Here is a 16,701-nt window from a genome sequence, read left to right on the forward strand (position 1 = left end):
AACACTTTTCTGACTTTACCATCGGAGTGGTTATCCCCGGATCACCCCGGGGTTAGCTAACTTCTTCTCATTGTGTAGGTTCTCAGCTTGCCGATAGGGGTATCAGGATCTCAAGTTCGAGTTCTCTGTGGAGTCGGGATCAGACGGAAACAGTAAGTATTTGATATCTCTAGAAATCAACAAATATAGCGACACATATTTGACTCATTTACACTTGGTAGATTATACAAGTATTACTTTACTAGAGTTAGTTTAGGTTGAAAGAGGACTGGATGCTATTGATAATGTAATTTCGATGGACTTTTGTACAGTCTTGCGTTTAATGAAAACAAGTTCGTATCTTATCCAAAATAAGATAGATAAAATGTGGTGACCGAAATTACAATATTATTGTTTATCTGAAATGATTAGGGGAAGTCAAACTAACTTAATATATAAACCTTGAATCAAATCTTATTTATATGAACAAAGCATTGTTAATATAAAATTTGTGTATTGTATAATATAAGGGACTTCAAGGAGGATTGGGGTGGGATTAGCAGAATGATGAGGATAGCACACACAACAATACTAAACCACACACTTTATTTATTTATTTATTTTTATTTATTTTTATTTTTTTATTTTTTTATTTTTTTGTGTTTTTGTTCAATTAATTAACAATAGCAATACAGTTGCACTAAATTATTAATTAATTTAATATCAACTTTAACATGAACATTCTAGAGAATAAATGGCCCATTGATTTGAAGAATGCAACAAAAAAAAAAAAGGATTTGAAAAGGAAAGTTATATAGTCGGTGACTCACATGTGAAGAGGAGTGTTAGAAAACTACTAATACAAACATTTCGGTATATTATAGGGTTGCTTCAAATTAACCCCATAATGGTCAATCATAACAGCCATATGCATTGCTATGTCACAAATAACACATGAAAGACACTTAGGCAATTAGGCAGCTCAATATATCACACATGAATAAAACAATATGAAATGTCTCTATAGCATAAGCCATCTTTATATATTGACATTAGTCCCTAGCTTGTATTATTGAAGATATTATTTTCTTTTTTTTTTTTTTTTTTTTTTTGACATCACATTATTTTCAAAGAATGTGTGATGTAATGTTTCTTTTACATAAAAACAATATCTTCCAAATAAACATTTAATTTGATGAATGCATGTGGGTTTATTCGGTTATTCCCCTTCAATAGAAAATCAAAAAAGTGAGGTTGGAATTATTTTGATTGAGATACAAAGATAGAGATGTGTTTGATTAGACAACTGCCAATACCGTTAACAATTTTATGATTATAGAGTTCTTATATATATGTTGATTATTGATTAGTTAACATCATGCAGATATTAATTGAAGTAATTAATGGACTAATTTATAGCTTACTAGCTTAGCTATGAATTTTACAAGAAAGTGATAACATATTTTATATTTAAAGCTTCACGATATATATGGAACCTGTTTAGCCTAGGTGCTGTTACACTAATTTTAATTACTCCAGTATTCTCCCCTTGTGTTTCCTAAATTAGCAATATATAATTATATTTTTGTGAATAGAGCAATATATGATTATATTATCCAAAGTCAAGTCGTTTTCATACATCACTACTATTATCTCTAGTTAGAGGTGGACATCGTGCCGTGCCGGGCCATCGTGGGCCGTGCCTACTGCCTAGGGGTGGCTCGTGCCGGGCCGTGCCGTGCCTAAGCCAGGCCATGCCACCTTTTGGTACACCCCAACCCACGGCACGGCCCATGTACTTGGCGGGCCGTGCCGTGCCGGGAAATGGGCCGCCCCGGTTTTTTCATTGTTTTTAAGTATAAAAAAAATCAATATATACTTTTTTGAACAACTTTAAAAATAAATATATTTTAATAATTTTATTATTTTATGTTAATGTTTTGTACTATAATAATACTCCGAATTATTTAGCAAAAAGCAACAATGCATATTATTAGAAATTTTACGAGTGCAATAAGCCGATAACACAAAACTTGATGAGTGACTTATTTTATTATATGCCGGTACGATAAATCGATAATACAATAATTTATAATGATAATTAAATATCTTATAATTGGTAAATAAAAATCGTACAATAATTAAAAATTGGGTCGTGGTGGTGGTCGTGCCACGGGCCGTGTCATGGGCCTAGTGATCATGCCCGTGCCCGTTTTGTAAAAATTTGTTCACGGCACGGTCCACGGTCCACAAGTGGGCCACCGTGCCGGGCCGTGTTGCTTGCCGGCTCGTTTCGGGCCATGCCAGTTTCGTGCCAGGCTCGTGCTGGCACGGCCTACGCCCACCTTTATCTCTAACATCCGCCATATTGTCTTTCTCAATTTAATTGCTCCACTTGTAACAGTCTAATCAACATAAAATTTAGAAAGTTGAAACATTATATAGTAGAGGAAAAATTGGATGGACGAAAGATCAAAAGATGGAGAGACTAGGGAATATAATATATTCGATATTTTTATTGAAGGCGATAATCTAACTATTATTAATATTTTACATGGTTCATTTCAGATTTTTAGTTGTCCATGGAATCTTCATCTTGTTATGGCAGATATCAAGACATTCTAAGTTGTAAATTATCCTATTTTTACTCCTTAATAGATTAGGACACGGTCTTGTGAGAAAACGTATCTAATCTCCATGTATCTTACTTTTCAAAAAAAAATGTAGTATAGGAAAAATTGGATGGACTAAAGATCAAAAAATGGAGAGACTAAAGACTTGTCCTCTTCACCTGAAACAAGGTGATCTGGTCTGATTTTGATAAGGTATGATCTGATCTGAATTTTTATTATCTGATGTGGTCTGATCTGATTTAATAATTTGACTAAATTTTAATTGCATTTTAATACTAATCTATAAAGAAAAACATCATCAAAATGGATCTTGTTAGATTAGTCTCATTATGATTTCAAATGTGTAATTTTCATAATTTTTTGTAATACGCAATTAACGATATTTAGCAATAAGTAAATGATAATTAAAAGTTTTAATCTGTGAATTTGATTGTTTTTGGTCTAATCTGATCCGATCTTAATTTATTAAGAAATTAGGTTAGAACCCGTGCGATGCACAGTTTATATAAAACCTATTTTTAATTTGTACATTTTAAAAATAAATCGCTATTATACATGAATTAAATAAGAATTACGTATATTTTGTAATTTAAAATTTTTTCATCAAAATTATGATATAGTATCTGTTCACCGTTGTCTAATTCACAATTCAATATAGGAGGTCATTTATTAGTGTGCTATTTAAAATTGTTACATTGATAGAAATATTTAAATTTCAAAAATGTTAAATTTGATATCTCTAAAAAAAATTAAAAAAAATGACATCATCATTGCATTTAAGCGGGAAATTTTTTATTGAGAAGCAACACGTGGGTAATGGTAACGTCAGCTACTTGTGTTTTTATAATAGTTAAGATGAATGGATAAGTACCTGAAATAAGTTGAAGAGAACATGTCCTAATTCACTACAAAGGAATATATGATCAAATCCTAAATTTTAACGAATAAAACTCACTTTCACATACTGATCGTTTAAATTTGAAGCAACTAAGGTGCTAATCAAAAGGTGCTGAAGAGCAGTACCCATTACTGGAAGTAAATTGCTATTTGCACCATAATCGACATCGTACATAACAAAAGTTCTTCACCAGAAATAGATAAAATGTTCGTATAATCATACAAGTACGTCACACAATGCATTTGTAATATACTGTATTATATATCCATGACTCATGCCTCGAAAAATTTCGAGAATACCTATTAATCCCATAGATAACAACCAAATCAAGCTTGTAATAGTAAAGCAAGATAAAAGACAGCGAAAGAAAAGTAGAGCAATGGTTCATCTGAAATCTCATGCATATTACAAAGTATATGTCATAATAGGCAAGCAATATCTTTGTCTCCAGACTATAAACTGAAAGAGATATTATAGAAAAAACAACCAATATACCGATATAAGAGGGCTCCGAAATCCAACAAGTTGCCTTCACGTGCAGCGAAATGGTTTAACCTCTCTTCAACTTTGGTAGTGATTAGAAGCCTCAAATTCCTCCTCCAGGAAGGCAAGGTTTCACGAGCAATTGGAATTATGCCCAGGAGACAAAACTACATCAAATTTCACCCTTTTTCTTTTTTTGTTTGATTCCTATTTTTATTTTCTTCAGGTTCCAACTTTTTGGAGGGCTGGAACAAAAGTAAGCGTCAGTTACATTCACCCGGCAACGGTCACAAGTTCATACTCGATCAGCGATAAGTTGTTATCTTCCTTGACAGTGAAATTAGCGGGCTCCTCTGCCTCTTCGACGATCCCCCACCTATCGACTGCAAGCCTCATGGATCCCTTGAACATGTCAATCTTTGCGTTGCGCAGGGTTACTGTAGTTCCTGCTTTCATCTTTTCCACTAAGAAGAGAACAATACATCCCATCATTGATTGTAAAAAAAAAAAAATTAATAGTAAAGAACATGATATGAGAAAGAGAAAAGGGGGCAACTTTTAGCGACAAAGTAAAAGCTTTCCAGGACAATCCCAAAACAACAGAGAATTTTAGTCTCAACTTCCCAATCCACAATTCATGTAAACTGAGATAACAACTCTGATATAGCCATACAGGTTCATGTATGACATGTGATGAGGTAACAGAAAGGTAGATTAGTACCGATCATACAGATAAAGTACAATAGTGCATTAGTGCAACTGTATGTTTTTTTTTATACTGTAACAAATATTCCAGCTCAATAGACAAGAATTAACATTAGCCCAATTTGGGTTTTCTACCCAAAAAAAGTAATATTTCCTGTTTTACTGGAAAATAAAATGAAGTATTCAAATGTCCACCCAGTCTGTTTCAGTTCACTAGCTTTCAGAAGCAACTTACAAGTGCATTATCCCAAAAAAAATATCTTTAGCTGAACAGTTTGTTATAGTAATAAAGAAGATTAATGCGTGTTAAACCAATTTATAAAAAAGCTCAAGGAGCACTAAAGCAATAGAGGTAGGCACGACTAGTACAAAAATAAAAGGTGCGGCACAGATGTGCCTTGCCTAGAGCACAAAAGTTGCTCTACCATAATCGATAACAAGAAAAATAGACTTTTGTATATTCCACAATCCGCACCACGCCCCATTTTCTTATTTTCAAAACAACAAGATGGATCAAAGCTGTACTTGAAAGCTTGAATTGAGAGGACTGAAATACGGAGTTGAGGGGGGTTCTAAAATTCATGCATGTTACAAAAAAAAAAAAAAAAAAAAAAAAAAAAAAAAAAAAAAACTCAGCTTTTGTATTTTCCACACATCTATTTCCCAAGCAATACCATGTAAAACCATACTCCAAAGACCAAATGACAAGAATGAATTAGGAGTTAGTGGGATGATGAGGGGTTGGAAGAGGATGTGGTTATTGGGACTACGAAAAGGAACCTATTACCACAATTTGAGGGAAAACTATCACTTTTTGAGAGCCTACTACCTCATGGAAGAACTTTCCATAATTTACTTCCCATAGTAGTTTCCACTTTCCAGTTATATATTACCCCCATATTGATCCTCATCCAAACATGGCCTAAAGGAGAAGAGCTTTAAGCAGGTAAGATTGTTAATTTCAACCACCAAGACCAAGGAGTAAAAGCTGGTGAAGAGTATTCTTCGGCCTACAGCTCACCTCCCTATTTTCAAGGATCCAACTCCCTAAAGATCCCCATAAGATAAAGGAGGTGGGAACATGCAATCAAGAACCACAAACTATGATGTTGTTGAATTCCAATATCTTGATTGTAATTGAGTTTCCCAATTTATGCTTGTTAATCAAGTCAAGAGCAGTGATACAGGAAAGGTTTTGCAACAAAACAACTAACACCAAGGATCATAACTCTACTTTCAACAGAATGACAATGGAGGATCCATTGCTGGTGGAGATGGAGAAACTACCCCGGAAGAAACCACAATACAAGAGGACAAACCTTTTCCATTCATAACCTTGTTTATCAAGTGAAGAGTTCTACAGCAGAACAGGAATCATACTAACAACAACCATACATCAGCTTACATGTCTATATTAAAACTTAAGATACTGGGATTTACTGCTTATAGGTACATATTTCTATCCAGAAAGTATAGAGTGGAAATGTCCATTGACTGGGCAAGGAAGAAGGACGTGAAGATTTAGTCGGTAGCATCAAGTCTATCTCTACCATCATTTATATTCCTGTAATGAGAGAGTTTCTAAGAGTTACCACTAAAGTACACATCATCCATCAAAAATCCATCCTATATGGCTGGTACAGACTTCAGCTATGCTATTCCATCAAAGAAGAAAAGCAGACAGAAAAAATGGCTAAGGCATTTTTACAGCCCAAAAGCAAGGATACCAGTTTTAATTTTCACCTTCCTTGTACTTTGACCCACAAGAGAGCTTGACCCCCACTTTTAATATCCCAAGATTCCCAAACAAGAACAACACATTTCAAATTTTTACTACCTTCTATCTTTAAATTTTGCCTTTAAATAGCTCTGAAGCAGAGTATCCTTTTGGAGCCAGGACACCAGACAATGGTCCCCCTCCTCCCCTCTCCACACACACATGTATATATATTCTCTTTTGCAAAAAACTGAGTTCCATTTCTATTATTTAAACTTCAAATTTATCAACAATGCTTTCCAATTGTCAATTGCATGTTTTCGAGGTGTAGATGTTAAGAAGAGAAGCGAGAAATTTACAGGCGTGCAAGAAGAGTCAAACATGCTAGGAAAAATAAATGAGGCAGGGAGCCCCTTGTGCCCATTAATGTTGTAATGTCCAGTTTCCAGTATTGCAGATAAAATATTAGGCTAATAATGATGCAGATAAACTCAGTTGAACAGATAAGATAACATGTAGCTATCAATCAAGTAGCCAAATCCAACCTTATTGACCTCAGATGACAAGTTTAACGAGAAGATCATTGATGAAATCAGACGCTCTCAAACTAAATGTAATAGTTTAGAAGAACACACTAAGGAAACACACCAGCAAGATCGTTAAAATTGGAACACGGATACAAAATCACTCCAGAGTCGTGATGCACCATGGAAAGAAGATAATAATGCACCATGCACGATACACCAATCAAACAACATCAACTAAATAGCCAAATCTAATGCCAACAAAAATAAAATGATACCAAGGACTAATCTTAACACGTTAACCAACAGGATCTGAAGACAATACACACCTACAAAAAAAAGCTTACCTTGATCGTTTCTAGCAGTAAAAATTATCATTCCAGTCTCATCTCCGACCAAACATTCAGCAATTTTCATTTGGCGTACTTGAGGTCCGTCAGACCTGCCCCTCTGCATAACCAACTTCGAATCAACAACCTTGACAGTGAGGTTGTGGCCAAAAGTACCAGGTCGTAGCTCATTAACTTTGGTGAAAACCGGTTTCCTCATTTCTTGCTTTGATTCAGCCATTTAGTAGACGCCTACAATATATTAAACGACAACGAAAACTTGAAGTCAAACAAAGCAACAATCACAAAAAGCACCTCCTCCCAACCACTGGTATTGATAGGGAGTGATTTACATGTTACATTGCTCATTGATTCGCATTCCAAAACATAAGCCGGTTATATCACACACTTCGAATACAAGTTAAAAAGCTCCAAAATCAAATAAAGTCTCCACTGATTTTACAATTAAATTCATATAATTTCCCAGAAATACAAATCAAAGTATATGAATCAAACTGTATATCCTACTCTTAACAGGATAATAAAGCCTAAATTCAAGCACAAGAAAATACATAAACCCTTAGTTGTTTCTTCTTTTTATATGAGTATTTAATTTTTTCATAGAAAAACCAAGATTACGCATCAAAGATCGGAAATTTAAACGAATACAACGAAATCTAAAGCATGTAATTCAGAAATTAATTAATTTAACCACAATTTTTGGGAAAAGAACAATGCAGAAAAAAAAATCTCGATAATTCCTAGATAAAATTGAACAAAACAAAACCCTGAATATGCAAAATTCAAATCAATTAACAATAAAATCAAAGTACAGAATGATGAATGTATTCAGAAATTTGGAAATCACCTGGAAATCGTGAAAAACAATGAAGAATGAAGCGCAAAGTTGAGATCTTGAAAGGTAGCCGTCAACCACAGTGTGTTGGGCTCGTTCACCTATAAATACAAGGATACTTATAAAGAGAGAAAAGTCATGGCCCGTCGGATGATTTTCTTTATTCCTAAATCGCCCTTGTTTAACCATAGTAATTACAAAATTTAAAAAATAAAATAAAATAAAATAAAAACCTACAAAGGAAATACCCAATGCATTAGAAGTAGGAAATATAATACCTAGTGCATTAGAAGTAGGAAATAAACTATAGTTAGCGCTTATTCTCTTCAACTTAATTTCAGTTAAATTCAATTTAATTTAGTTTAGTTCAGTTCAGTTCCTAATTTTCTTCTCTCATAAACAATTTAGTTCAGTTCAGTTCAGCTCAATTCAGGAAATGAGAACAAGCCCTTATTATAAAGTGCAAATAATAATCAAGATAATCTAGCACTTAATGATCGACATTATAGGCGTTGTAGTTATGCAATTAATTACTCGATGCCTGAATATGTTATTTTATGATTTTTATCCATGGAGCTATCCACAAACCTTTTATCAAGTTTTAAATTGTTCATATGTTAGCACCCTATTTGCCTTTTCTTCTGATACCTAAAATATTGTACCAATTGCAAGTGTAGTTTTCCCAAACCTCCTACATACACTTCCACAACAATTGTTAACCTCGTGTGCATGGTAAATCTAAGTTACACAACAGATATCTAGTCAAAATTTACGTACAAAGATCAAGTATCTAACACAATTACAAATAAAGCCCAAACGTTTATCAACCATGAGTGTAGGGATGGCAATTTAATCCGAGTTCAATTCAAATCGGATCCGATCCAATCCGAAGAAAAAAAAATGATCCGAATCCGTTTAAAATTAGTCTGAATCCGAATAATAGGAGGCAGATCGGACTTGGACCCTACGCAAAATTTGACGGAGTCCGAATCCGAGAGTATGAGCATATGCTTTATAACTTGGGACAATTGTTTACTTGTTTTGTAGTAAAATTTTGTTATGTAACTTAGTTCATAATTTAAATATGTTATGTTTATACTTTACTTGGTATGACAATACAAGCAATTATAGGTATATGACATTTAAAAAATTTCGGAGGTCCGTATTAACGGACCGGATTCGGATCCGAAAATAACAAGTCGGATCGGATTTGGACTCGGGTTTTTCAGATCCGAGTCAAGAGTCCGTTAATTAAACGGATCGGATTCGGATTTAGCCACATCCGACCCGAATCCGATCCGTTGTCATTCCTACATGAGTGAAACTATGACCGCATGTTCAAGTAGGAAGTTGGCTTACGATTCCAAGAGTGAACATATAGCCCAAGTTTCAGAATCTTTGGTGTAATAATGGATTTTTCATCTAGTTTTAGTCATTGTCCACTCTGCAAGAAAATTAATTCCCAAAAATTTAGAAAAAATTGAAATATAAAAAAAAAAAAATCCAACCTTTGCCATTTCTTCACATTAAATCCAACCTTTATCAATTATTATTAATTCTAGTAAAAAACTACTCCGTAACTTTTATTAATTATAGCCAAAAAAAAGAAAAAAAAATTAGTAATGCACTTTATAAACCCCCAAGCCCCAACCACCATAAAGCCTTTCATCTCCTTCTCCTCCCATTAAACCCAAAACCCTATTCATCATCCCCACAAAAATGGCAGAAACTCTCTCAAATTCCCCCAAAAAAACCAGACCAAAATTAGACAGATTAAGCTCACTCCCAGACTCCCTTTTGCTCGAAATCCTCTCTCTCCTCCCCCTCAACTCCGCCGCCGCCACTTCCACTTTATCCCGCCGTTGGCTCCGCCTTTGGACCCACCGCACCCACCTCGTCTTCGACGGTTACAACACTTACAACCTCCCAAATCCTAAACGAAAATTCCGCCTATTTTTCACCAACACCAACCACATTCTCAACCAACTCACCTCCCCTCATATTCACACCTTCAATCTTAGCTTCCATCATTCTCCTTTAACCAACAATGAATCTCTTCTTTGCTCCACTCTTCTCGATTCATGGGTCCCTCTTATTTGCGCTCGAAACCCAGCAAACCTCAAGTTATGCCTCGACTTTGGATTTACTGGCCATTTTATTACTTTACCGCCTATTATTTTTGAAACCCAATCACTCGTACATCTTGAATTAGTTGGAAATATGTACTGTAAATTGCCAATTGGTGATATTAATCTTTCTAATTTGACCAAGATTGTTATGCGCCTTCATTTCGATCCTCGGGTATTGAGGACATTGTTTAAGTCTTGCCCGTTGTTAGAGACTTTGTTTGTAGCATTTGAGTTGATGGAGGATGAAACAATAAATATATCAGCGCACAATCTCAAGTCATTGACTATTTCAATGAATGGATCATCGCGTCGTAGTAGATTTGTGATTGATGCACCATTGTTGGAGTACATTGAGGTTTACCATTGTGTTGCATTATATAGTTTTGTTAGTAAACCAAGTGTGGTACAAAAGGCAAGTATTGGGTTTTGGACTCAGATTTTCGAAGATGGAACTGATCTTACTTGTATACCGGAGTTTCTTCGTGGGATTTCGAGTGTTAAGTATATTCATTTAGTGGATAATCTTTCTCTATTCAATAGCCTTAATGCTATAGATGTGAATGTATGGTTGAACTTTGATAATCTCACGCGTCTTAGCTTGATTGTTTCTGAGGAACATGTGATTTCGGATGCTCCAATATCTTCCCATTTGCTAAGAAGGCTCAAGAAAATAGAGATATCGGGGGTTAGACTTAAAGGGGAAGACAATGATATCAAGTTGGTAAAATATATTCTAAGTAATGCAAATGTTTTGGAATTGCTTTACATTTCTAGCTATGCCAACTATGATGCCGACTATGATAAGGGCGGAAGTTTTAAACTTTGGACCGAATATATGTACTGTAGGAGATTGTTCAAGCTTCCAAGGAGCTCTTTAACTTGTAAAGTTGAGTTTGATGGTGCTTATATCATTGCATCTGTTGATGGGTCTGGGAATGGATCAGTTGTTTCTCAAATTGATTGGGAAGGACCCGGCATGTGGCATTCGGACAGTGATGAGGAATAGAAGGCAAGCCATATGAGTTTATGATCCTCAGGTAATTTGATTGCCTTTTCATGTATGCACATTTTTTTGGCTTTGTAGTAACTTGAATGTACTATACATTGACACATTTTGCTTTAATTTCTAGTTGGGCCTCATAATCCTTTAAGTTTTCAGTTCTATATTCTGCGAAAAGTAGGCACTAGGGAACATAAGAACCCTCCCCCCTCCCGCCCTCTTGTAATTTACCATCTGAATAACTGTACACACCCAAGAACATTGATTGGAAAGACTGAAGGCATAGATGAAACAACGCAAGAATTAGCATATGAATATGACCAAACCAAACCAAACCCCAATATGAGATTGACATTCATACCTCATAGTTATAATAAAATGTTTACCTGATCACAAATATGAACAAGATCCACCTGAGCACTACTGAATCTAGATACAGATCATACTGTTAGAACTTGAAACTTTGAACTCAGGGAATGGGATGGATGACTACTTTTCCAGTAGCACGATTAGTTTCAAGATAAGTGAAGGCTTCAACAACCTTGTCGAATGTGAAGGGGCCCTTAGGATCGACTATTGGCTTTACCTTCCCACTCTCGAGGTAGGGGTTTAGCTTCTTCAGTACTTCTCCATTGGATGTCACCACGAATCTGAACCCTGGTGGTGTGACAGCACCAGTTAAGACCACCACACTTCCCCCTTCTTTTACAGCTTTTACATTCCTCTCGCCTTCACCTGTTGTTCATGAAAGTTGAAACAAAATTAATGAGGCAAATCCGCAAATGGGAATGGCTATTTCAAGGATTTACAAAACTGACTAGTGATGCAAAAGATCAGATGTTCATTATTCTACATTACTATGGAAAAGGAAGTGCCAGTTCTGGTGCAGTTTGGATGGATATAATTCTATTTATACTATAAGTTATAAGAGCTGAAATTATAAGCCTTTTGATGGAGAAATGTTTCTAAGCATATTTACCTATGGATTTTTTTTAAGCAAAGAAGCAGATTTGGCATCACTCTTAACTGCAAATTATCAGGCCTTGAATAAAGGTCCTCTATACTTGAAAACTACTGTTCTTTTTTTCTTTTAAAAAAAAAAAATTAATTTTTATTTTTTGCTATATGCCTTTGCTGATTAAGATGATTCTGACATTGAATTCCAGCACCTAAGTAGATGATGATATACTTACGTTGCCAGAGGATCTTGTAATTAGGATTCAGGAATGATAATTTTATATTGTAATACTACGTAATTAAATTGATCCTAAATATGGCTTATGTAAGTGCATCATAACCGATAATTTCCTGACAAAAAAATTATCTGAAGAGATAACAGAGGTTATAATCAAAACATAAACTTACCAACTGCATCATACACAATATCAAACTTTTCTGGAAGGTCCTCAAACTTCTCTTTGGTGTAATCAATAGCAAGATCAACACCAAGACTCTTCAAAAATTCTATTTTCCCGGTGCTAGCAGTGGCTGCAACTTTAGAGGCACCAAATACTTGCTTCGCAAGCTGCCCCAAAATCAATCCAAAAAGGAAATATCAAATTATCTCCTCATCCAACACTGAAACTACACTGAACATTAGGGTATTTACTCAGATTAATAGATGTAATATACCTGGATTACTAGAGATCCAACACCACCTGCCCCACCTAAAACAAGGACCGATTTTCCAGAAGACATCCCAGCCCTTTCGAGACCTTCATAGGCCGTCTCTACAGCTAATGGGAGACCAGCAGCTTGTACAAAGTCGATATTTTTAGGCTTCAGAGCCAACAACTTTTCCTCCACAGCTGTATATTCTGCCAATGACCCAAATTGCTTGGGACCATCAAGTGCTTTCTCACTGACGTCTCCGTAAACTTCATCCCCTACCTTGAACTCTTTCACTTGACTACCAACTTTTACCACCACACCAGCAACATCATAGCCTGGGACAGTCTGCACTAAAATTTCCATTCTTTTTTAGATGCAAAATCCAAACACGACATTATATGTATAGAGTAATCTCCAATGTTATATATTGATTTCATTAAATGTAATTAGTCAGTATAGGTTTTTGGCCAAATCAACCAGATATCAACTTGGCAAGATTATGCCTCTTAACTGACCAAAGCTAGCTACTTCTATAGTTCTATATCCTAAAACCTAGGAAAAAAATAGGACCTTATTAAAATTTTATCAGCAAATCATGTTAAAAGGTAGATTAGTTATTAATAGATAATGCATTCAAAGGCTTAAAATTTTATAAACCAACGACCAACACGCAGTACACTCATTTAAAGCCACAGTAATACAATTGCTACTTTTACCAGTGCATCATCCCTTGATATCCTTGCACAAATCTCGGAAGAGAAACACATTATATCTAACTAGTGACTATTGTAAATTTCACAAGTAGCTAACAACAAAGGTCTAGTATGAATCGCATTACTCACTAGGTAAGAGTCTCAAACTTCAATATTAGCTAGTAGGCCAAGTCAAAATACAACTAGCAATAAAAACAAGATAATTTATCACTTCTGCCCGGAATTTAAAAGTCACGTTGATAATGTAATTCAAACTAGTAACGCGACAATAAATTAAACGAACCCAAACCGAGGGAATACAAACAACAGAGAAAAATAGGCTTACAGGAAGAGGTGAGTCAGAGGCCTTAAACTTGCCAAGCCTTCTCTTAAAATCAACAGGGTTTAAAGCAGCAGCAGCAACCTTAATCAAAACTTGATCATCCTTTAATTCAGGAACTTTAACATTAGACCCAAATTTAAGGACATCAACACCACCATAATCTTCATAAATCCAAGCTTTCATCTCAGTAGGTACAGTTATGGGTTCTACAGAAGCAGGGGCAGTTTGTGACATTGCACAAATTTTAAGGGAAGAAGGGTAAATACAATGTTGGGTGCCCTTAAAAATAAGGGTGTTACTGAATTTTTTGGTGGTTTTGGAAAGGGTTGAGAGTGAGGAGAGAGAAAGTGAAGGTGTGTTGGATGAGGTAGAAGAGGAAGAGGAGAGAGATAGAGGAATTTTGGTGGTAAGAATGGCTTCCATTTTTCTGATTGATAAAATTTTAGTAGACAGTGTAACGTAATGGGTGGTATTGTTGTTGTCTATATTTATGGTCATAGATAGAATGTGTATTTAATGATGAATTCTGGATTTGTGCATGTTTTTGTATTTGGTTATCCAAGTGACACTTGTATGGCAGATAATTGAATCTATGGATGGTGGGCCGGGTTGTTCCGAGCCTATTCATATAGGCTTGGATCTATGTACCTCGGATTTGGGTATTCTTGTGAAATATGAATATGTGTCTAAGTGTCTGATTTGACTATTTGAATTAATTCCAAGATTTTAGTCTAAAAGTGTTGTTTAAATTTCCGTATTTATATTAGAGCGTCATGGACTCATGGATGTGACACGGGTACTCCTTAAGTATGAAGAGTCTTCGTAAAATATGTAATTCCTATTCACTACACCCCCCTTTAGCCTTTAATACCTGCTTCCCCCTGAAATTACCGTAAAACCCTTACCCCCACTAACCGCACCCCACTAACCGCATCCCACTAACCGCACTAGTTAGAACTTGTAGTTAATTCTCCATTTCTCTTCAACACCATATTCTCTCTCTTCAAATACTCAAAATCGCTACAATTCAAGAAAAAAATCTTCAAAATTACTGCAAATTGCATCAAAACATCTAAAAATGTCTTACATTCGAGATGAAGTTCGTCAATCGCAACTAAATTCCGAAAAAGAAGAGTAAGAATTTGTTCATTTAAGTAGAATTTTGAATGTAAAACCTAGATTTTATATTTTTTTGCGTTTTGATATTCTAAAACAAACTCTACTATAATTACACTTATTTTTGTGCATAATAGACTATAATATACTATATTTGGTGGGATTTTTAATTAGTAGAAATGAAACAGAGAAGAACACTTCGAAGGTTCCGTCGGAGAAGACGATTGCTGAACAAATGTTCATTTTCAGTAAATGTTCATTTTCAATTTGATAGATGTTCATTATGATACCAGTATATGATCATTTACATTCTTACCTTACATCTACTAGGGTTCATTCTTGAGAGAATATTACCCTAATTTTGTTTATAATCCTTACATATTAATGAATGTTTACTAGTATTTAAACATATGATTATTTGAATGTAAATACGTACATGTTCATTCTCATATTGAAATGCTTAACTTCATATTAAATTATATGCTCATGAACATCATGTGAATATTATACTAGATACATATTCGCTCTAATATTGATAGATGCTTATTCGAATTTGATACATAGATGTTCATTTGGATAAGTGTATATTATTCACACATATGTTAATGTATGTTCATTCACATGTCTGAAAATGTTCAAAAATAAATCACATATTGCTCATTCCTCATAAACCTTTGATGGTTCTATTTTAAAATATGATTCTATTTTAAAAAATGTTCAAAAATAAATCACATATTGTCACTTACATTATTTGTGATATATATATGCTCATGTTATTTGTGATAATTTGTTCATTTATATAAAACATAATGTACGTTTTTGTATTGCCAACTGAACATTTATTAAATTTGTAATATCAATATAATGTTTATGCATATATATTGATTTACAAACACAATATATATTGTAGTCATGTTCTATATAGAGTGAAACACACATTGCAATAATTTAGATATGGAAACTCTAAGCCTATATTTATAAGGGGATAATGCCATCAATTATATTGAAAGATAATAATGAACAACATAGTAATTGGTGGGAATCACATTTTGATAGAAGCATGTTGAACCACAAGTAAGTTAATTTGACATATAGCATAATGTTCATTTTCGTAACAATGAATACATACATTGACATTGTAATTTGTTTGACTTACAGATACACCAAATCTGGAAGCTGGGAATACAATACATTGCTCAATTGATGCTGTTTGGATTAAAAAGAATCTAGAGACAATAGAAAAGGAGCAAGAAGATTTATGGAAGCTTATATTACTACAAATATTATTCTTTCGGTTATTTGATCATTTATGGACTTCTAAAGGATCAAGTACATTAATATTCATATATTTTTTTAATTCATTAGTGCTTGTTATATATATATATATATATATATATATATATATATATATATATTACTGGAATGGAAATTTTTATTATCAAGAATTTATATGTTCAATTACGTAACGGTTATAACGAAATACAATAAAATGTTCATAACAAAAAAGGCAAATGTACAGTGTCAAAACAAAACATGTTCAATTACATATCACTTATCAGAAGAAAAAAAATTAGGCTGGAACAAATATTTGTCGTTTCAATCCAAATTCTTACTTATTATTATTTGCCAACCTATTCGCTACATTAGTGTAAAAAAGAAAAGCTAACAACCTATCATACTTAGAAG

The 16,701-nt window shown here is 34.2% G+C and overlaps 3 protein-coding genes across 3 annotated transcripts; 1 reads left to right on the forward strand and 2 right to left on the reverse strand.

The window, feature by feature from the left end:
• Positions 1–3,870: 3,870 nt before the first annotated feature.
• LOC145601894 (uncharacterized protein At4g28440-like) lies at positions 3,871–8,259 on the reverse strand. Its single transcript, XM_081657977.1, has 3 exons — positions 8,137–8,259; positions 7,287–7,520; positions 3,871–4,457 (listed from the first exon to the last, which is right to left on the reverse strand). Exons 2-3 carry the CDS (start codon positions 7,507–7,509, stop codon positions 4,267–4,269), a joined length of 414 nt encoding a protein of 137 aa, XP_081514103.1. The 5' UTR covers positions 7,510–7,520; positions 8,137–8,259; the 3' UTR covers positions 3,871–4,266.
• Positions 8,260–9,843: 1,584 nt separating this feature from the next.
• On the forward strand, positions 9,844–11,259 carry LOC145600742 (F-box/LRR-repeat protein At2g42720-like). Its single transcript, XM_081656613.1, has one exon. The coding sequence runs from the start codon at positions 9,844–9,846 to the stop codon at positions 11,257–11,259; it is 1,416 nt and encodes a 471-aa protein (XP_081512739.1).
• A 311-nt stretch (positions 11,260–11,570) lies between these two features.
• LOC145601981 (2-methylene-furan-3-one reductase-like) lies at positions 11,571–14,387 on the reverse strand. Its single transcript, XM_081658080.1, has 4 exons — positions 13,903–14,387; positions 12,886–13,209; positions 12,619–12,778; positions 11,571–11,988 (listed from the first exon to the last, which is right to left on the reverse strand). The coding sequence occupies exons 1-4, from the start codon at positions 14,320–14,322 to the stop codon at positions 11,723–11,725; spliced, it is 1,170 nt and encodes a 389-aa protein (XP_081514206.1). The 5' UTR covers positions 14,323–14,387; the 3' UTR covers positions 11,571–11,722.
• Between the last annotated feature and the right edge of the window lie 2,314 nt (positions 14,388–16,701).

Source organism: Chenopodium album, chromosome 21 (assembly GCF_948465745.1).
Source record: "Chenopodium album chromosome 21, dcCheAlbu1.1, whole genome shotgun sequence".
NCBI lineage: Eukaryota > Viridiplantae > Streptophyta > Magnoliopsida > Caryophyllales > Amaranthaceae > Chenopodium > Chenopodium album.